General features: G+C 38.7%; 1 protein-coding gene across 1 annotated transcript in view; it reads right to left on the reverse strand.

Moving 5' to 3' along the window:
• Window positions 1-23,326, reverse strand: part of IRAG2 (inositol 1,4,5-triphosphate receptor associated 2) — a 100,915-nt gene that overhangs the window by 6,744 nt on the left and 70,845 nt on the right. Inside the window, exons 27-34 of the mRNA XM_019959920.2 lie at window positions 19,767-19,827; window positions 18,599-18,608; window positions 16,617-16,674; window positions 13,537-13,591; window positions 13,424-13,451; window positions 13,019-13,159; window positions 8,410-8,544; window positions 287-434 (exon numbers count right to left, since the gene is read on the reverse strand). Of these exons, the coding sequence (XP_019815479.2) occupies window positions 287-434; window positions 8,410-8,544; window positions 13,019-13,159; window positions 13,424-13,451; window positions 13,537-13,591; window positions 16,617-16,674; window positions 18,599-18,608; window positions 19,767-19,827 (636 nt within the window). The remainder of the gene's footprint in view (window positions 1-286; window positions 435-8,409; window positions 8,545-13,018; window positions 13,160-13,423; window positions 13,452-13,536; window positions 13,592-16,616; window positions 16,675-18,598; window positions 18,609-19,766; window positions 19,828-23,326) is intronic.

Raw genomic sequence — 23,326 nt, forward strand, 5'->3', positions numbered from 1 at the left:
ATATGACTGTCTCATATCAACAATTTAATGAATTTTTGGTGTCTACCATAAAATACTTGTCTCCTAATTTGTATGCTGACATCTTACTTTGGGCTATATAAATAACAGGAATGAGTTACTTCTTGTATTATTTTATATATTGTATGCTTTTTATATTCTTCTAAAACAACCTTAACGTAAAGGGTGTTGTACTAAAGACAGTGTATAATAAGAATTAGTAAGAGAGAAAGAAAAAGGAGAATGTCAGAAAAATGTAACTGATACTATTATCTTAAACTTGTATTACCTTCATCTTCAAGAGGGTTAAAAGACCTTTCATTTTGCAAAAGAACCTGTTTCAGTTCTTCTAATTCAGCATGCTCTTTGGCATACATCCTCTTCAGATTTTCTACATGCTGAATCATCACTTCAACTGCTTTACTAACCCGGCTTTCCTAGCAGGAAAAAAAAAAGGAACAAATTTACATCGAAAATATTATCCTTAATACCCAGTTAAAAGATACATGTTCTTGTCTTCATCCCAGACATAAATCCCACTAAAGTGATGATAAAAGTTTTTTTGTTGTTGTGTTTTAAAGGCATGAATATAAAAGGGTAAGGGCTTCCCAGGTGTTGCTAGCGGTAAAGAACCTGCCTGCCAGTGCAGGAGACATAAAGAGACCCTGGGTCAGGAAGGTGCCCTGGAGGAGGGCACAACAACCGACTCCAGTATTCTTGCCTGGAGAATCCCTTGGACAGAGGAACCTGGTGGGCCACAGTCCATAGGGTCCCAAAGAGTTGGACATGACTGAGCAACTTAGCAGGTAGGCATACAAGGGTAATCAGAATGGAAGAGGATAGAACAGCAACCAAATTCTGAACACTTGCCAAGTAGACAGACTAGAGGTAAAAGACAAAGACCTGAAAAGCCAAACCCTAAAAAATAAAGAAAAGTCTGGAAGAAACCTGGGTTGAATCACAGAAATCCACAAATGCCCAAGAATTAGTGGTATGTCTGGAATTAAGCTTGGAGGTAAAACACACGAAGAGTTGAAAATCTGTATAAAAAGCAATTAGATCCACAGATCCCCTCCATCACTCAGGTCAGCTGAGCCCCTCTACCATTTTGGGGAAAGATTAAAATGGTGGCTATCTGGAGAGATTTGAACAGAGGGTCTGTGGATTGAGCAGTAACAGTTGATGGTGAATGGATCCTACAGAAAAAAATAGATTGAAGCAAAAGTCTGTTGTTGGTCAGTCCCTAAATCATGTCTGACTCTTTGTGACTCCATGGACTGCAGCACGCCAGGTTCCTCTGTCCTCTACTATCTCCCAGCGTTTGTTCAAATTCATGTCCACTGAGTTGGTGATGCTATCTAATCATCTCATCCTCTATCACCTCCTTCTCCTCCTGCCCTCAATCTTTGCCATCATCCAGGTCTTTCCCAATGAGTTAGCTTTGCATCAGGTGGCCAAAGTATTGGAGCTTCAGCATCAATCTTTCCAATGAATATTCAGGGTTGATTTCCTTTAGGATTGACTGGTTTGATCTCCTTGCTGTCCAAGGGACTCTCAAGAGTCTTCTTCAGCACCACAGTTTGAAAGCATCAATTCTCTAGCACTCAGCCTTATTTATGGTCCAACTCTCACATCCACACGTGACTACTGGAAAAACCACAGCTTTGACTATACGGACCTTGGTCACCAAAGGGATGTCTGCTTTTTTATATACTATCTGAGTTTGTCATAGCTTTCCTTCCAATGAGCAAGTGTCTTAATTTCATGGCTACAGTCACTGTCAGTAGTGATTTTGAAGCCCAGGAAAATAAATTCTATCTCTGCTTCCACTTTTTCCCCATCTATTTGCTATGAAGTGATGCAACCAGTTGCCATAATTTTAGTTTTTTGGGGGTTGAGTTTCAAGTAAGCCTTTTCACTCTCCTCTTTCACCCTCATCAAGAAGCTCTTTAGTTCCTCTTCACTTTCTGCCATTAGAGTGGTATCATCTGCATATCTGAGGTTGTTGATATTTCTCCTGGCAATCTTGATTCCAGCTTGTGACTCATCCAGCCCAGCAATTTCACTTGATGTACTCTGCATATAAGTTAAATAAGCATGGTGACAATAGCCTTGTCATACACCTTTCCTAATTTTGAACAAGTCAGTTGCTCCATGCCCAGTTCTAACTGCCACTTCTTGACCTACATACAGGTTTCTCAGGAGACAGATAAGGTGATCTGGTACTCTCATGTCTTTAAGAATTTTCCACAGTTTTTTGTGATCCACACAGTCAAAGGCTTTAGCATAGTCAGTGAAGCAGAAGTAGATGCCTTTATCGAATTCCCTTACTTTCTGCATGATCCAACGAATGTCAGCAATTTGATCTCTGGTTCCTCTGCCTTTTCTAACCCAGCTTGTACAAATGGAAGTTCTCCTTCACATACTGCTGAAACCGAATTTGAAGGATTTTGAGCATAATCTTATTAGCATGTGAAAGGAGCACAATTGTACAATAGTTTGAACATTCTTTGGCATCGCCCTTCTTTGGGATTGGAACGAAAACTGACCTTTTCCACTCCTGTGGCTGTTGCTGATACATGTTGAATATTAAGATACAAAGCCTTATTCTTCTTCTAACTACCAAACACTGGTAGCCAGGATTATACTCTCAAGATAGGCAGTTGGAATTTTCTTTGAGGAATCTTAACACTGCAGGATGAAAGTCTTAAAACTATTGGTATAAGAGGATGCTGGTGAAACCTCCCGGCCTGTGTGAAACTCAGAACCAGGAAAAAGCTTCCCCACCTAACACATCCCGAGTTCCCAATCAATTAATGGGACTAGTTAATGGGTCATCACTAGTCAGAGGCAAGCCTCTAACCTGAGAAAAGAAAATAAAAATACAGGGGGAAAAAACAAGCTGAAAGAAATAAACTACAGAAAAATGAAAACTTAAGGAAGCTATCAATATCTTCAGAGATAAATAAACATTACATTTGTGAAATAGGAACAAGGTATAAAAAAGTTAGGATCTGAGAATTTTAAAAGTCTGGAAGTTAGAAATATAACAAAAATACATAAGAGAAGAGTCTCAAGATAAAGTTGAGGAAACTTCTCTGAAACTAGAACAAAAAGACTAAAAGGTAGAAAAGAGAAGAGAAAGGACAGTTCAGGAGATCCAACAGCCAAAAAACAGGAATGCAAGTATAGAAAATGTAGAAAAAGTCCACAAGGCGTAGAAAAGGAAATAGTTCAAGAAAATTTCTGAACTCAAGGAATAACTTGTCAATTTATGTCCACTCAGGACCTAAAATAGTGGCTGAAAATAAACCCATGCCAGGGAAGGACAGTAGGGGTAAGAGAATATTCTAAAAGCTTCTAGAAAGTAAAAATATGTTATAAACAAAAGCTCAAGAGTCAGAATGGCATCAAAATTTGATACCAACACCAGAAGCTAAGAAGAAAATGAGGCAGTGCGAGAAAAATTCTAAAGGAAATGATTTCTAACCTAAAATCCTTTACCCAGCTAATGTAAAGATGCATAAGAATAAAGACTTGGATTTTCAGTTATATAACATCTCAAAAAGTTTACCTCCCAGGCATTCTTTTTCTTGAAAAGTTACTGGGTGAGATGTTCCATTAAAATAAAGAAAAATAAATAAACCAGCAAAGAAGGAGGCATGGGATTCAGGAAATGGAGTTTAACTCAAGAGAGAAGTGAAAGAAGTCTTCATTTAAGAATTTGCTTCCCACATGCATAGTGGTAAAAATCTGCCTGCCAATGCAGGAGATGCAAGAGATGCAGGTTTTATCCCTGGGATCAGGAAGATTCCCTGGAGTAGGAAATGGCAACCCATTCCAATATTCTCACCAGGAAAAATTCCATGGACAGAGGAGCGTGGTGGGCTACAGTCCATAGGGTCACAAAGAGTCAGACACAACTGAGCACACACACACACACACACACACACACACACACACACACAACTGTCAGTTGAGACTGACAGGTCAAAAGTCCCTGGAAGCAACAACTCAAAGAAAAAATTGACAGAATATCTGATTAATGTGTATCTATTGTGAAATCTAGACTCCATGGAGAGGTTAAGAATAAATTAGAGATAAGTAAATGAAAAAGTTGGCTTAAAACTCAACATTCAGAAAACGAAGATCATGGCATCTGGTCCCATCACTTCATGGGAAATAGATGGGGAAACAGTGGAAACAGTGTCAGACTTTATTTTTTTGGGTGTTACAAAATCACTGCAGATGGTGATCACAGCCATGAAATTAAAAGACGCTTACTCCTTGGAAAGAAAGTTGTGACCAACCTAGATAGCATATTGAAAAGCAGAGACATTACTTTGCCAACAAAGGTCCCTCTGGTCAAGGCTATGGTTTTTCCAGTGGTCATGTATGGATGTGAGAGTTGGACTGTGAAGAAGGCTGAGTGTTGAAGAATTGATGCTTTTGAACTGTGGTGTTGGAGAAGACTCTTGAGAGTCCCTTGGACTGCAAGGAGATCCAACCAGTCCATTCTGAAGGAGATCAGCCCTGAGATTTCTTCAGAAGGAATGATGCTGAAGCTGAAACTCCAATACTTTGGCCACCTGATGCGAAGAGTTGACTCACTGGAAAAGACTCTGATGCTGGGAGGGATTGGGGGCAGGAGGAGAAGGGGACGACAGAGGATGAGATGGCTGGATGGCATCACTGACTGGATGGACGTGAGTCTTAGTGAACTCCGGGAGTTGGTGATGGACAGGGAGGCCTGGCGTGCTGCGATTCATAAGATCGCAAAGAATCGGACACGAGTGAGCGACTGAACTGAACTGAACTGAAATAGAAAACTAAGCATAACAATCACAGTAAAGTAAAATTATTAACTCCAAAAAGAACATAAACATTGTGCAAAGAAGGAAAAGTCATCTTTTTCCTTTAGAATATACATTTAGAATATATTTTCCATAGAATATACATCTATGTATATTCATAGCATATACAAGTAAAAGACTACTTGTATATGCTATGAATAGAACTTACATGGGCATAATAATATTTACAGATAATATAGATCTAATATTATTCATCTACTTTTTTAAAATTAAAATTGTTTATATTATGATAATTTCCACAGACACAAAAAGTACACAATAGATCCACATATATCCATCAATCAGTTTCAAGACCCGTCAACATTTTGGCGTGTAAGTTTCATCTCAAAGTTTGAATTCTATTTTTTAAAGTACAGGTGACAGAGATCATATTATTTAACTCTTAAACATTTTAATAAATATCTGAAAAGTGGGAGTGTATGTCCTTAAATAATAATACCATGATCACTTCTAACAACATAAACAGAAACACCTTAATATCATCTAATTCATATTCAAATGTCCCTAACTGTCTCAAAAACATCTATTTACAGTTTTATTTGAACTGGAACCTGACAAAATATATATTTGTTGTACTTTTTCTTTTTTTATACTAGTGTATAATTCACAATATAAAATTCAATATTTTTAAGTGAACAATTTAGTGACATTTAGTACATTCACAATGTTATACAAACATCACTTCTATCTAGTCCCCAAACATTTTCATCATCTCAAAATAAAACCCCATACTTATGAAGCAGTTACTTCCTACTCACCTCCTTCCCCTAGAAGCTAGCAAACACCAATCTCCTACCTTTCCCTAAAGATTTATCCACTCTAGATACTATATATAAACACAATCACATAACATGTGACCTTTATGTCTAGCATCTACAGCATAAAATTTTTTAGATTCAGCTACATTGTAGCATGTATCAACACTTCATTCCTTTTAGTGGCTAAATATTATATTAATAATGCAACAATAATACTGCAGAAACCAACACAACACTGTAAAGCAATTTTCCTCCAATAAAAAAAATAATATTGTAATTTCTCCACATCCTTGTCAACACTAATTATTTTCCTTCTTCCTTCCTTTCTTTTTCCTTGCAACCCACTCCACTACTCTTGCCTGGAAAATCCCATGGACGGAGGAGCCTGGTAGGCTGCAGTCCATGGGGTTGCTAGGACTCGGACATGATTGAGTGACTTCACTTTCACTTTTCACTTTCATGCGTTGGAGGAGGAAATGGCAACCCACTCCAGTGTTCTTGCCTGGAGAACCCCAGGGATGGTGAAGCCTGGTAGGCTGACAGAGTACAGAGTCGGACATGACTGAAGCGATTTAGCAGCAGCAGCAGCAGTGGGTGTGAAGTGGTGTATCATTATGGCTTTGATTTTCAATTTGCTAACAATTAAGCATCTTCTCGTGTGCTTATTGGCCATTTGTATAATTTTTTTAGGGAAATGTCTATTCAAGTCTTATCTGCATTTTTAACTGGATTGCTTATCTTTTTGTTGTTAAGTTGAAAGCATTCTTGACATATTCTGGATGTATGTGCATGTATGCTCAGTCTCAGTCATGAACAACTCTTTGAGTCCCCATGGACTGTAGTCTACCAGGCTCTTCTGTTCATGGAATTTTCCAGGCCAGAATACCGGAGTGGATAGCCTTTCCCTTCTCCAGGGTATCTTCCCAACCCGGGAATTGGGTTGGGAACCCAATCCCACATTGCAGGCGGATTCTTTACCAGCTGAGCCAAAGTGAAGCCCAAGAATACTGGAGTGGGTAGCTTATCCCTTCTCCAGAAGATCCTCCTGACCCAGGAATTGAACCAGGGTCTTCTGCTTTGCAGGCAGATTCTTTACCAACTGAGCTATCAGGGAAGCCCATATTCTGGAAACTAGACCCGTATTAGATATATGATCTTCAAATATTTTCTTCCCTTCCATCAGCAGTTTCTTTTTGGACATGTTAAGTTTAAGTTGTCTATCAAACTTCAAAGTGCTATGTCAACAGTAGCAGATTCTAGTCTAAAACTCATGGCAGATGTTTAAGATAAGTGTGTGAATTAGGGAATCATCAGTTGATTAGATGGGATAGTACCAGGATTGAGTGATGATGGAGATCAGATGTGCAAAGGTAAAGCTGTGGGGTCCATTAAGATTAATAAGGCTGGGAGAAAGGGTGGGACCCATAAAGGAGTCTGGAAAGGTCCATGATGATTCATGATGTAGAGGGAAAAAACAGGGGATTGTGGTACCTGGAAGCCAAATGTCAAGAGTGTTTCCAGGAGGAGGAAGAGCTTAGCTTAACCTTAGGAGGTTAAGAAAAAAGAGTAGGTTAAGGCCGACTAGAGTAAATTTCAGAGATGACAGGAGGAGAGAAATTGGAAACAGTGAGTTCAGTTCTTTTGAGGAAATTTGCTAAAAATGGGAACAGAGAAACAGGGTGGTAACAAAGGAGAAAGAGTGAAAGATTTTTTTGTGTTTGCTTTGTGTTATTTTTCCTGTCTTAAAAACAAAGTATCTAAGTATTCATGTGCTGATGAGAATGATTTGATAGAGTGGGGGAAAACTGGAAAGACTGTAGGGAGAATTGTGGCCCAGATTCTGAGCAAACTGAAAGGAATGGGCTCTTGCTTAGAGGTGGGATGGTTAGCCTCGGATAGGAGAAAACTCATCTTTGGTACTAGGAAGGAAGGCAATGTTGAGTGTTTAGATGCTTGTAGGTTCAAAGCTTCTGTTAGATTCCTTCTGACTGCCTCAAATTTCCTATTGAATTAGGAAGCTGATTTGACAGAGAAGGTAGGAGAGGACAGGATGGGGATTTCAGGGGAAAGGGAAAGTATGAAATTGATATATAGAAGAGAAGCAGGGTGAATGATAGGAAGCCCCAAGGACCACTTAAGATTTGTGATGAATTTCAAGAGAACTCAGTCAGCATAAGGGTGTGAGGTTTTCCAGCTATACAGGCATGAGCAGGTAAAGAAGTGTATTAAACAAGATTGTAGATTTTCTAAATGAATAAAACGAGAGAGATAAAAGTGTTGAGAGTTCATGGAAGACAGTGAATATAGTGTTTGACCATGGAATTTAAGCTTGGTCAGGAAAGAAGAGAGATCAACAATAAAGTGAAAGACACTTTAGGTGTGAGGGAGGAGAGACTGATAAAAGAACTAAATATTCATCTTCACAGTAGGAAACAAATAAATATCTAAAACTGTAAATAAATCACAAAGTGATTGTATAGACATATTATTTAGAGATATGAATATAACACATCTGTTTAGGTATAGATTCAAAAACTTAAAATCTTCCCCAGAACTTCCCACAAAGAAATTTTGAAAAAAAAAATCTACTTCTCTCTGAATAAGTATGGGAAGATCCATAAACAAGGATCTTTATTGCTGCATTGTTTAAGAACACAAAATACCAAAAATATTCTGAAATGATCAAATAGAGTACTTTCCTAGAAATACAATCCATAATGTTACAGATAATAAATACTTTCAGTAATTTCATTGTAACTAGAGAAATGGAGACAAATTACCTGATTAATGGCTCCCAACATCTCAGCTCTACTGGCCACTCGTGTTGTGCACTGGCTGAGGAACGTTATACTCTTCTCCAGCTTCTTAATGATTTCCTGGGCCTGGCTGTCATCTTCACAAAGAGATGTTAAAGACTGCACAGAAAGTAAAGTATTAGAAAGTATCAAACCCAAGTATTCAGCAAGTGATTCTAATGCTGACTATGTTGTAAATGCAGATGACTCTATTATCTCTGTGGAAGGTGAAAAGCAGCAGTAAAGACAAATAATGAATGCTACTGAAATATTATGATCTTTATTGGCTATCAAGTAGACCTATGGAGGTGTTCATAAAATCTGTTATACAATTTTGATCTCTTCCACTTTAATTTCCCAAATTTGCCACTCCTTCATGTGTGTTTATATCTTTCTTCTACAATTAATGGGATGGGATATAATTAATTGGCAGTGGTAAAGAAATTATTCCTATAAATGAATGCACTGTATGAAGAACATAGTTTGAACTTTTAAGAAAAGTAGGAAAAATACTCAAATTATATTTGACTCTGACCACTATATTTGCTCTTCCATTGATAACAAGGTGAGCCTAGGCTGGTTAGGTAAGTAGGTCTTTATTGCCTTATGAATATTTATCTCAAACCTGTGCCATTGATCTAAGATGATGGCTTTCCTGATGGAAAGCCATTTGTCTCACTGTCTATACTAGTCAAATCAATTAACAAATCAATATAATCTCTATCAAAATTCCAGTGAATTTTTTTTTTTTGCAGAAACAGAAAAATTCATCCTGAAATTCATATGGCATCTCAAAGGACTGTGAAGAGCAAAACAATTTTGAAAACAAAAGTACAAAGCTAAAGGTACCCCACGTCTTGGTTTCAAAGCACATTACAAAGCTACAGTAACTGAAACAGTATGGTATTGGCATAAAGACAGACCAATAGAACAGAATAGCAAGCCCAGAAATAAACCTGCTGCTGCTGCTGCTGCTAAGTCGCTTCAGTCATGTCTGACTCTGTGCGACCCCATAGACGGCAGCCCACCAGGCTCCCCCGTCCCTGGGATTCTCCAGGCAAGAACATTGGAGTGGGTTGCCATTTCCTACTCCAATGCATGAAAGTGAAAGTGAAGTCGCTCAGTTGTGGCTGACTCTTAGCGACCCCATGAACTGCAGCCCACCAGGCTCCTCTGTCTTTGGGATTTTCCAGGCAAGAGTACGTGGTCAAATGGTCATATGGTCAAATGATCTTTGACAAGGGTGCCAAGACTACAAAATGGAGAAAGAATAGACTCTTTAATAAATAATGCTGGAAAACTGCAAAATGGTAAAGTTGGACTCTTATTTTACACTATATACAAAAATCAATCCAAAATGGATTGAAGACCCCAAACTATATAACGCCAGAAGATAACTCTAGAAGAAACCCTAGCAGAAAAGCTTCCTGACAATGGAGTTGGCAATGATTTCTTGAATATGATACCAAAAGCACAGACAAGAAAAGCAAAAGTAGACAAAGAGCACTACATCAAACTTACAAACTTTTGTGCATCAAAGGACATAATCAACAGAATGAAGAGGCAACCCACAAAACGGGAGAAAATATTTGCAAATCATATCTATTACTTTAATTTTGGCAAAGGACTTGAATAGACATGCTTCAAAGATGATACACAAATGGCCAGTAAGCATATGAAAGATGCTTCAAATACTAATCATCAGAAATGCAAGTCAAAACCACAGTGAGATATCACCTTGCACCTATTAGAATAGCTACTATCAGAAATCAGAAAATAACATGTTGGCTAAGATATAGAGAAATTGGAACCTTAGTACATTGTTAGTAGGACTGTAAAATGGTGTGACTGCTGTGCAAAACAGTATGGTGACTCCTCAAAAACTTAAGAAATAGAACTCTATATGATCCAGCAATCCAACATCTGGGCATATTTCTAAAGGAATTGAAAGCAGGGTCTTGAAGAGATATTTGCACACCAATATTCATAGCAAAAATGTTCAATGTTCACAACAGTCAAGAGGTGGAAGCAACTCAAATGTCCATCAATAAACAAATGGATAAACAAAATGTGGTCTAGGCATACAATGGAATATTTTATTCAGCTTTAAAGGAAGGAAATCCTGCCACATGCTACAACATGGATGAACTCTGAGGACATTACGTTAAGAAAAATAAGCCATGGGTAGTATACTCATTTTCACTATATTGATTCTTCCAATCCATGAACATGGTATATTTCTCCATCTATTAGTGTCCTCTTTGATTTCTTTCACCAGTGTTTTATAGTTTTCTATATATAGGTCTTTAGTTTCTTTAGGTAGATATATTCCTAAGTATTTTATTCTTTCCGTTGCAATGGTGAATGGAATTGTTTCCTTAATTTCTCTTTCTGTTTTCTCATTATTAGACAATCTCTTTAACAAGTGGTGCTGGGAAATCTGGTCAACCACTTGTAAAAGAATGAAACTAGACCACTTTCTAACACCATACACAAAAATAAACTCAAAATGGATTAAAGATCTAAACGTAAGACCAGAAACTATAAAACTCCTAGAGGAGAACATAGGCAAAACACTCTCCGACATACATCACAGCAGGATCCTCTATGACCCACCTCCCAGAATATTGGAAATAAAAGCAAAAATAAGCAAATGGGACCTAATTAACCTTAAAAGCTTCTGCACATCAAAGGAAACTATTAGCAAGGTGAAAAGACAGCCTTCAGAATGGGAGAAAATAATAGCAAATGAAGCAACCGACAAACAACTAATCTCAAAAATATACAAGCAACTCCTACAGCTCAACTCCAGAAAAATAAATGACCCAATCAAAAAATGGGCCAAAGAACTAAATAGACATTTCTCCAAAGAAGACATACAGATGGCTAACAAACACATGAAAAGATGCTCAACATCACTCATTATCAGAGAAATGCAAATCAAAACCACTATGAGGTACCATTTCACACCAGTCAGAATGGCTGCGATCCAAAAGTCTACAAATAATAAATGCTGGAGAGGGTGTGGAGAAAAGGGAACCCTCTTACACTGTTGGTGGGAATGCAAACTAGTACAGCCACTATGGAGAACAGTGTGGAGATTCCTTCAAAAACTGGAAATAGAACTGCCTTATGATCCAGCAATCCCACTGCTGGGCATACACACTGAGGAAACCAGAAGGGAAAGAGACACGTGTACCCCAATGTTCATCGCAGCACTGTTTATAATAGCCAGGACACGGAAGCAACCTAGATGTCCATCAGCAGATGAATGGATAAGAAAGCTGTGGTACATATACACAATGGAGTATTACTCAGCCGTTAAAAAGAATTCATTTGAATCAGTTCTAATGAGGTGGATGAAACTGGAGCCTATTATACAGAGTGAAGTAAGCCAGAAGGAAAAACATAAATACAGTATACTAACGCATATATATGGAATTTAGAAAGATGGTAACAATAACCCAGTGTACGAGACAGCAAAAGAGACACTGATGTATAGAACAGTCTTATGGACTCTGTGGGAGAGGGAGAGGGTGGGAAGATTTGGGAGAATGGCATTGAAACATGTAAAATATCATGTAAGAAACGAGTTGCCAGTCCAGGTTCGATGCACGATACTGGATGCTTGGGGCTAGTGCACTGGGACGACCCAGAGGGATGGTATGGGGAGGGAGGAGGGAGGAGGGTTCAGGATGGGGAACACATGTATACCTGTGGTGGATTCATTTTGATATTTGGCAAAACTAATACAATTATGTAAAGTTTAAAAATAAAATAAAATTAGAAAAAAAAAAAAGAAAAATAAGCCAGTTACAAAAAGACAAATACTGTATGATTCTACTTACATAAGCTATCTAAAGTAGTCAGATTCACAGACACAGAAAATAGAATGGTGATTACCAGGGGCTGAGAGAAGGAGAAAGGGGGAGTCGTTCAATGGACATAGAGTTTCAGTAAGTAGATGAGAAAGTTCTGAAGCTCTGTTTCATAACAATGTGAATATACTCAACACTACTAATGTACACTTAAAGTTGTTATTATGGTAAATTTTACATCATGTGTTTTTCAAACCACAATAAAAACAGAACATGTTTTATTTTTCTTTTTCAAAAACTAACCATTTTAGTTTTCCACCCCATCTGTTATTTATGGTGACTTCACAAAATAGAAGAATAGTAGCTATTACATTTCTGTGTACCTTCCAGAAGGGTCTGCCCATTATCTAACAAGACTGAAATCAGTCACCATCCTTTTTTCTCAGTTAAATCAACGGAAATGGTCTTTGGATTATCTTCTTTGAAGCTTAAAATTGTTTTCTGCTTATTCTTCTACCTGAAATCTATTTGAAGCTCTAGAGAGATGGCAGAAGATTCACATAACTGCTTTAAAGCACATTTGTTTGTTTTACTGCTTACATCCTTCTATTGGTCAACCTTTTATCTTAGCTTGATTGGGACTTCTTACCTCCTATTTAATTCACATTTGAATCAGACAGGGTTTGGTACCTCGTGATAGTTTTAGTTATACAAATAAACTCATGAAGCTTTGAAAACTTAACAAACCTATAGTTCCCAAATGTTAGGGTTCTTACCTCTAACAGTTTTAAACAGTTAGCGATTTCTTTCTTCAAATTTTCTTCGGCCAAGTCACGGGATCTTTCTTCAAGCTTCACTCTTTTCTCCAAGGTGAACCAGTCGCATTTAAATCCCAAAGATAATCTGAGAAATTCGGCCTATTGTCAAAATAATGTGAAGGTGAGGGAAGAACGTTGGATGTTGTCAAATATGTCAGCTTAATACCAAATTACACTGAAGCATATCTTTCTCCTCCCAGTGACATAATGCTGGCATGCATGAGCTTTACCTGTACTTTGTCATGGCCAAGCCAAAAGACAACACAGGTAGGACAGCTTATGAAAAAGCATACAGGGACTATAGGCAAGTGATTCTGAAACACTTTTTCTTTATTAAAGAAAAAATATTTGCTTGAAACTTACCTCTACCTCCTTCTCATTAGCAGAAGTGCTAGAGAATAAGAGAAAGAACTTATTCAAACATAGTTCAACAGAAATGCAAAAAATGTGAGCATGCTGTAAGAGTAAGAACTTACTTGTCACTTTGTCTAAAGTTAACCGACTTCACAGGAAGAGAGGAAAGAGCAGCACCTATTAAAGACAGTAGAACAGTATTTGGTTAAAAAGGATTAACAGCTAAGGGCACATTCAACCAAACGTTGTTATCAAACAAAGGCATTTCATTGACACATGTCTGAGAAGCTTGCCAGCTAATAATGCGTGCATGCATGCTCAGTCGCTCAGTCATGTCCGACTCTTTGTGATCCTATGGACTGCAGCCCACCAGGCTTCTCTGTCCATGGGATTCTCCAGGCAAGAACACTGGAGTGGGTAGACATTTCCTCCCCCAGGGGATCTTGCCAACCCAGGGATTGATTCTTTGTCTCCTGCATTGGCAGGAAGATCCTTTACCACTGACCCACCTGGGATGTCCCTCAGCTAATAATATATCTGCTTAAATATTAATATAAGATAATGTTGTGCTACGTTATGCTTTGGGGATTATGATGATGTTAAAATTGTTGGCTCACATTTCAGCATATGAATAGTCTTTGAAACCTGAAGATGTCTCAGAATCATGGGACAGCCCAGTTTGTTCTTCCTGTATTTGAATGTTTATTTAATTTAATTCCATGGTTAAATGCATACCTTCCTCTGGTACCCTGGTCCTCCTACAGATCAAGGGTTTAAAAGCAGCAACAACATGAAGAGTAATGATTCTAGTAGTAATAATATTAATAATATAATAATAATAATAATAGTAACAATAACAGCAAGAATAAACATGATTGTTGTTGTTGTTGTTCACTGGCTAAGTCATGTCTGACTTGTTGCAACCCCATGGACTGCAGCACTCCAGGCTTCCCTATTCTTCACTCTCTCCTTGAGTTTGCTCAAACTCATGTCCACTGAGTCAATGATGTTATCTAACCATCTCATCCTCTATCATCCCTTTCTCCTCTTTCCTTCAATCTTTCCCAGCATCAGGTCTTTTCCAATGAGTCAGTTGTTCGCATTAGGTGGCCAGTATAAATATGATATCCCAATCATTTCCCACAGGTTTATTATAGGCCAGTCCCAGAACAAGACTCTTTACACGTATTAATGATACTCTTCACTATTTTGCAAAGAACACAATATTAGTTATTAAGAGCGTTAGATTTAGAGTTGAAAAAACCTAGTTTAAATCCTAGCTTTTGTGGACAAAGAATGTCACCTGTCCTTTCAGTAAACAAAAGATGTTGTTGTCATCAAGCCATCAGGGATTTAAGATGGAGAAAAGCAGGACATAGGCCCTAGACAGTTAAGGTGAATATCAAAGGAATGATTGTAATAAGTTCAGACTCTTATATCTTCCCATGCACAGAAAAGTGCTAAATTCATTAACTTGAGATGTCTGGGTTTTTTACAATTAGCAGTAATCTTTCGATGTTGGATGGCCTGGTGGTTTTTTGTTGTTGTTTTTTTTTTGGCACAACTTCATCAAACCATCCACAAAATAAGGATGATTTTTCTATTTTTCTATAGTAGTTTTTATGAGAACTTTCATCAGGCACTTTTCTAAGTGCTTTTTATATCATTTACTCAATCCTCACATCCAGCCTTCTGTGGTAGGTTCCCTTCTTACCTACAGTTTATAGGCTATGAAACTGAATCACAGCTTACCTATTTCAAACAGGCATTGGGGAGAACTAAATGGAATTATGCACATAAAGAATTTTGCCTAGTACTTAGCACAGTCTATTCATAAAGGGCACATTGATTTTTGAAAGTGAAAGTGAAAGTTGCTCAGTCATGTCCGACTCTTTGTGACCCCATGGACTATACTTGTCCATGGAATTCTCCAGGCCAGAATACTGGAGTGGGTAGTTATTCCCTTTTCCAGGGTAACTTCTCAACCCAGGGATTGAACCCAGCTCTGCCGCATTGCAGGCAGATTCTTTACCAGCTGAGCCACCAGGGAAGCCCAAGAATACTGGAGTGGGTAGCCTATCTCTTCTAAAGAGGATCTTCCTGACCCAGGAATCAAACAGGGGTCTCCTGCATTGCAGGCAGGTTCTTTACCAGCTGAGCTACCAGGGAAATGGCAAACCACTCCAGTATTCTTGCCTGGAGAATCCCATGGACAGAGGAGCCTGGTGGGCTACAGTCCATGGGGTTGCAAGAGTCGGACACAACTTACCAACTAAACCACCAACACATTGTTTTTTACTCATCATTTCCACTTTGCAAATGAGGAAATTAAGACTCAGGTTAAACAACTTTCTGAAGTCACAGCAAGTAAGAGTGACTGAGCATAGTGTTTGATTTCCAAAGGCAGAACTCTATCCACTATTCCATCCTAATAGGAAGACGGGGAGAGAAGCAAATTAACACTCATTCTTTAAATACTGGCTTATTTGCTTTTAGATGGGACAATAAAAAACAATCTTAGATTAGAGCTGCTGAGAGTTCACTACTAACACTGGCATTTTTTTTAAACATTATTTATTTGGCTACTGGGGTATTAGTGGTGGCACACAGGATCTTCGGCCTTCCTTAAGGCATGCAGTATGTTTAGTTGAGGCATGTAAACTCTTAGCTGTGCCATGTGGGATCTAGTTCTCTGACCAGGAATTGAACCCAGGCCCTCTGCACTGGGAGTGTGGAGTTTTGGCCACTGATCATCAGGGAAGTCCCAACACTGGCACAGCTTTTAGTTCACAATGGGGCACTAGTTATTACCAGACCTTTAGGCTTAACAGGCAATGCAATGTAAATATGGCATTCTGAAAATGATACAAATTGAATCAAAGTTAGTTCTATTTGGCTGGTCTTATCTACAGATGCAGAGTTATAGGGGGCTTCCTAGGTGGCTCAGATGGTAAAGAATCTGCCTGCAATGCAGGAGACTCAGGTTCAGTCCCTGGGTCAGGAAGATCCCCTGGAGAAGAAAATGGCAACCCACTCCAGTATTCTTGTCTGAAGAATCCCATGGACAGAGCCTCATAGGCTCAAGTCCATGGGGTCACAAAGAGTTGGCTTGCCATATCTTTACTGAGAAAGATCTCTCCCTTAAAACCTACCAGCAGGGAATAAAAGTTAATGTGGGGAGTTGGAAGAGAACATTCCTTACCTCCTGCAGCACATTCTTTCCTGTGCTCATCTATTGTTTCTGGATCCTTTTTGGCTTCCTAAAAACATAAGGAGATTTTATTGCTGTACATAGAGTGGAAATCCTTCATATGCAATCATTTCTTGGCTTCCTGTCCTCTCCTGCCCTACCCTGTTCAAAAACAAAGTATGCCATGAACTGTGTTAGGGATTAAGAAAAGAGGACTGGCTCCAGGGGGGTTTCCAGTCTAGTTGAGGCATAAAAAAAAAACAGAAATACCTGAAAAGCTGCAAATGTGATACCAATTACCACAAAGAAGACTAGGATTAAGTGCCTGCCAAATGAGATACAAATATATGCTTTGCAAAGGGAGGAGAGAGACATATGGCTTGAGAAGCATGGAATGTCTCTGCAGGCAAAGAACAAGTTGGAGCTTGAGGGAGAGGCAGGACTGAATGAATGAAAAGGGGGCGGTAATCTAGGACTTTCACACGCAGCATTCCAAATGGGTTGTTGGGGAAATTTTGACAAAATAACTGCTAAAATGAGACTCAGATGTAGGGAATGGACATGTGGATACAGGGGTAGAAGGGGAGAGTGGGACGACTTGGGAGATTAGGACTGACATATATACAGTACCATGTGTAAACTAGACAGTGGAAGGAATCTGCTGTATAACATAGGGAGCTTAACTCAGTGCTCTGTGATGACCTAGGAGGTGGGATGGGGAAGGAGTGGGAGGGGGGTCTACGAGGGAAGGGATCTATGTATGTATACAGCTGATTCACTTCATTGTACAGCAGAAACTAACAGAACATTGTAAAGCAATTATACTTCAAAAAAAATATTGTGCTGTTTGGCTTTTACTGCATCTGAATATACTCTAAGGTCACTGACCAACTGTCCCACAAAGGCATCTATGCAACAAGAATCACCACAATAGCAGTTGTACTCCACTGCCTGGGGAAATCTAAAGGAGAAGCTATAAGTTACAATTATTTTCGGATAATTATTATTCAACATTCTCAAAATTTTTCCATATTTCCTTATTTTGGCCAAGACAGATTTCCTTCGTAGGGCCCTGGATACCACATCACATCATTTTTGGACAATTGAAACTAAGATTTTGATAAAATATAACAAATGCAATAATGCAAGTAAAACACTGGATCATTTGTATCAATTAATTTTTTTTAATCCTCTCTTAATCCTATGATGTCTTCCAGTGATGTCATTTTCCTCTTCTTCTGTGCTTCCTGGCTATGCTTCTTCTGGGAAGAGCTGGCAGCTGTTGGACACTGTTGAAGAGTTGTTCCAGTTCTTCATCTCCCATTGTGATCTGTGAACTACTCTGCCCCTGCACCCAACACTCCTAGGAACGTGCCCTCCCCAGTTATCAGTGACCTCCCTACTGCCAACCCCAATGAATACTTTTCAGTCGGTATCTTACTTAAGCTCACTGTAGCATCTAAAATGATCTAGAATCCCCTTCTTGAAGGTTTTTCAGCCCTTGGCTTCCCTTTCCTTATGTCCACCAATCACTACAATAGCTCCTTCTCCGTCCCCTTTGCCACTGGCCTCCTCTTATTTGACACTGGAATCAAGAGTCCATTATCCTCTGTTCTCTCTCTCTGCCTGCCCTCCTTTCTTGGGAAATCTCATCCACATGCTTGGTTTTTTGCTGATAACTCACAAATATATCTCTGTCCCCAAAGTCCCATTGATGAGTTTACGAATATGGGTATATAGCTTATCTATAAAATCTCTTTACAGGCTGTTGATGATATCACATATCAACCTGAAACTTATCTCAAATTAATTAAATTTACCCCACAAATTCTTCTTACTCTTTCCCTCTCTCATGTTGTTCTACTCATTCTGTAGGTTAAGCTGTAAACCTGAGTATGTACCTTTTCCCAGGCCCCTAATTATCAGTCACTATGTACTGTGAATGTTATTCCATAAATATCTCTCAAATAAGTCTCATTTTTTTTCATTATCACTAAATTCATACTATCTTCATATCTTGCCCGAATTATTCCAATAGCATTCTAACCAGTCCCGTACTTCCATTACTACATTTTCTAATCCATTATTTAGGTTTTTTCTTTTTCTTTTTGAAATGAGAAAAAAAAAATGTTTTCTTGAAAGACTACTGTGAAAGACTGCTGCTGCTGCTGCTGCTAAGTTGCTTCAGTCACATCTGGCTGTGTGACTCCATAGACAGCAGTCTACCAGGCTCCCCTGTCCCTGGGATTCTCCAGGCAAGAACACTGGAGTGGGTTGCCATTTCCTTCTCCAATGTATGAAAGTGAAAAGTGACAGTGAAGTCGCTCAGTCGTGTCCGACTCTTAGTGACCCCATGGACTGTGGCCTACCAGGCTGCTCCGGCCATGGGATTTTCCAGGCAAGAGTACTGGAGTGGAGTGCCATTGCCTTCTCCGACTATGAAGGACTAGAGGATTTGAATTTTCCTCTGTCCATTTTTTAATAAGAGGCAACTATTTTGGGCATGTCTGCTAGCTAACACTACACTTTAGGTATAATTTATATTACAAAGAATTATTCCAAACCACATATCCAATTACTCTACTCCCTTTAGCATAAAATTTTTATCTCATTATTTCAAATGTATACATGTCACAACCTTCTCTCAACCTGGGTTATTAATAGTTACATGAGTCTCTGTTTCTTATAATCAAATAGGCCGAACTAAAACAATGTTAGTTTAACTACAGTTTAATTACTGAGTAATTGTATGTTTCTTCCCTTAATTACAGAATATCTTTAAGATAGGTATCACTTTTATTTAGCCTTATTTATTAATGCATTCATTTATGTAAGAGGACTTTAGAGATAGATATTTAGCTTGTTTCCAGTAGACCTTTAATGGATAAATGAGTGAACAAATGCAAGAATGAATGAAAGAAAAACCAGTGTGGAGTCAGGAGGTCCTACCTCTGACTCTACTGTGTGACCCTGGATGCTCTGGCCTCAACTTCTTCATCTATAAAATATTGCTATAACTAAATTCTATGAACCTCATAATATTTTGAAAGGATAAATTGAAATAATGCTTTTAAGAGTATTTTGCAAACTCAAAGGGCCAGTTCTACCATTGTAATGTATCATTACTTTTATTGTTAACACGTATATATTACCTGAATCAACATGCTTTTTTCTCCACTCACAGAGCCTTGCAGTTCAATGTTTTCAGGAGCTGGACTTCCGCCTGTAAGAAGGAGGAAACACACCAAACACTGTGGGGCGAGGAGGGTTACAAGGAAAAGAGGAAGAAATACTGAGGGTAGCAATGTGGGCAGACACCTACGTGGCAAAGGGTTTAATATGTGTTCCCAAAGAAGCCAGCCATGCAAAATTTCTTAACAAATGAATATTTGTATAAATCATTATCAAGTACATTACAGTACAAATAGATACAGGGAAATTACAAAAAGGAATGGCATAAATTAAAAGTGTGAATACAAATGCTTGTGCCATACAAATACTTGTATGGCCTTCAAATAATAGGGTTTTTAACTACTTTTTAAGGCTGATGCTGCTTTTTTAATCAAACACACTACTAGTATAATTATAGAAACAGAATGAAAGAAGGATGAACAATTACTTAGTTGTTGTTGCTTAGTCACTAAATCCTGCCCAACTAGTTTGCTCCTCCATGGTCTGTAGCCCGCCAGTCTGCCGGAGTGAATTGCCGTTTCCTTCTCCAGGGGGATCTTCCTGATCCGGGGACTGAACCTGCATCTCCTGCGCTGGCAGGTAGATTCTCTACCACTGAGCCAGCTAAGCTGGCTCTTCCCTTACCAGGGTAGCTAGCTTTTTTTAATAGCTTGACAAACATGTTTTAAAAAATTATATGCAATACATAGGGCTGATGACGAAGTATGATATCCTTCCAAAACATAGTATCTTTCTAAGCAAAATGTCATCAAACTAAGATAAAGAGATGCACTTTTAATTTATGCCATTCCTTTTTGTAATTTCCCTGTATTTATTTGTACTGTAATGTACTTGATAATGGAGAAGGCAATGGCACCCCACTCCAGTACTCTTGCCTGGAAAATCCCATGGATGGAGGAGCCTGGTAGGCTGCAGTCCATGGGGACGCTAAGAGTCGGACACGACTGAGCGACTTCACTTTCACTTTTCACTTTCATGCATTGGAGGAAGAAATGGCAACCCACTCCAGTGTTCTTGCCTGGAGAATCCCAGGGATGGGGGAGCCTGGTGGGCTGCCGTCTATGGGGTCGCACAGAGTTGGACACGACTGAAGTGACTTAGCAGCAGCAGCAGCAGCAGCAGCAGTACTTGATAATGATTTTCCTCTTCACATTATCAAGCACATTACAGTACAAATTTAGTTCAGTCCAGACACAAAGGTCAGCAGCAATAGTTAGATTTTGTTTCTTTCTTTTCAAGAAAACAGAATAACTAAAGGATGTACTCAATTTTTAAAATTTATATGGAAATAAGAACGAAATGGTAACCACTATCTTCAAAGACATAAAAATCTTCCCTGTGGAAAATTTATATTTAAAAAAATTTTGAGACTGATAGTAGATTCATATGGTCCATAAATCAAAAGTATAAGATGTTTATCAGTGAAAATTTTCTCTCCCATCATGCCCACCAGAAAGCCAGTTTCCTGACTCATAGACAATGTTACTAATTTCTGTCTAGCTTTGTAGAGATATTTTATATATGTATTATATGTACAAAAACCTTTTTCTATTTTTTCACAAATATTTACATGCAATACATAGGGCTTTGTACTCTAGTGCTTTTCCCTAAGAAACAATAGTTCTTTGATATTCTTCCAAGAAAAACGTTCCCTTCTGTATGTTTTACAAATGCATATTCGTATTCCATTACTTGGACATGCCAAAATATGTTAGTCTTCTACTGATAGTTAACTTGTTTCCATTATTTGTTATTATAAACAATGCTGCAATAAATCAACTTCCATATATGTCATATAGTATGTGTGTACTTAGATCTACAGGATAAATTCCCAGAAACCAATTATTTTATCATGGGATACATACATTTATGACCAACCTAGACAGCATATCAAAAAGCAGAGACATGACTTTGCCAACAAACGTCCATCTAGTCAAAGCTATGGTTTTTCCAGTAGTCATGTATGGATGAGAGTTGGACTATAAAGAAAGCTGAGTGCTGAAGAATTGATGCTTTTGAACTGTGGTGTTGGAGAAGACTCTTGAGAGTCCCTTGGACAGCAAGGAGATCAACCAGCCCATCCTAAAGGAAATCAGTCCTGAATATTCATTGGAAGGGCTGATGCTGAAGCTGAAACTCCAATACTTTGGCCACCTGATGGGAAGAGCTGACTTGTTGGAAAAGACCCTGATGCTGGGAAAGATTGAAGGCAGAAGGAGAAGGGGGAAACAGAGGGTGAGATGGTTGGATTGCATCACCGACTGAATGGATATGAGTTTGAGTAAACTCCAGGAGTTGGCAATGGACACGGAGGCCTGGCGTGCTGCAGTACATGGGGTTGCAAAGAGTGGGACACGACTGAGCAACTGAACTGAACTGAACTGACGTACATTTAAATTTTGGGTAGATATTGGCAAATTCCTCTCCATACTAATTATAATAATTTACATTCCTTGCAGCAATGGACAAGAAATTCTTTTTCTTCCAACAATCTTATCAGAAGTGTGCAAACAAATTGTTCTATCTTTGTCTACATGATAGGTAAAAAATGGTATCCTGGTGTAGTTTTAATTAAAAGTTTTCTTATTTGGTGTGAGATAGAATGTAAAGATATTCTTTAGTTAAATGAAGGAATGGATTCCATTTCTACAATTTTACAGCTCCTTTAACTTAGCACCTATATCTCAAATTTAATTGACAATTTAACTTTTGATGAATTTTCCTTAATTGACACTTTAGGTAGAAATGGGAGTCTACATTTCCCAAGGGTATCAACTGTAGTGATGCCTAACAGGGAACGGTTGAGAATAACCTCTTTATTTTCAGACTCAAATGGCAGAAAAGGAGGATCTAATGCATTGTCTAGGACTTCCCTGGTGGCTCAGACAGTGAAGTGTCTGTCTATGATGCAGGAGACCCAGGTTCTATCCCTGGGTTGGGAGGATCCCTTGGAGAAGAAAATGGCAATCCACTCCAGTACTATTGCCTGGAAAATCCCATGGACATGGCATGGCAACTGACTCCAGTCCCTACAGTCCATGGGGTCGCAAAGAGTCGGACACGACTGAGCATTGTCTAGTTAATTACTGCCTCCTGAGTGGACCATCACTAATTGGTCCATCCTCTTTTCTTTTAATATCCAGTTTTTATTTTATTTTTAAATGAGCTGCCAGTCCAGGTTCGATGCACGATACTGGATGCTTGGGGCTAGTGCACTGGGACGACCCAGAGGGATGGTATGGGGAGGGAGGAGGGAGGAGGGTTCAGGATGGGGAACACATGTATACCTGTGGCAGATTCATTTTGATATTTGGCAAAACTAATACAATTATGTAAAGTTTAAAAATAAAATAAAATTAAAAAATAAATAAATAAATAAAATTTTTTTGACCATGCTACATAGCACACAGGATCTGAATTCCCCCACCGGGGAATGAACCATGGCCCCTGCAGTGTAAGCACGGAGTCTTAGTCACTGGACAACCAGAGAAGTCCTGGTCCATCCTTTTAACCCAGTAAATTCTAATGAG

The sequence above is a fragment of the Bos indicus genome, chromosome 5 (genome assembly GCF_029378745.1).
Source record: "Bos indicus isolate NIAB-ARS_2022 breed Sahiwal x Tharparkar chromosome 5, NIAB-ARS_B.indTharparkar_mat_pri_1.0, whole genome shotgun sequence".
NCBI classification, from domain to species: Eukaryota; Metazoa; Chordata; class Mammalia; order Artiodactyla; family Bovidae; genus Bos; species Bos indicus.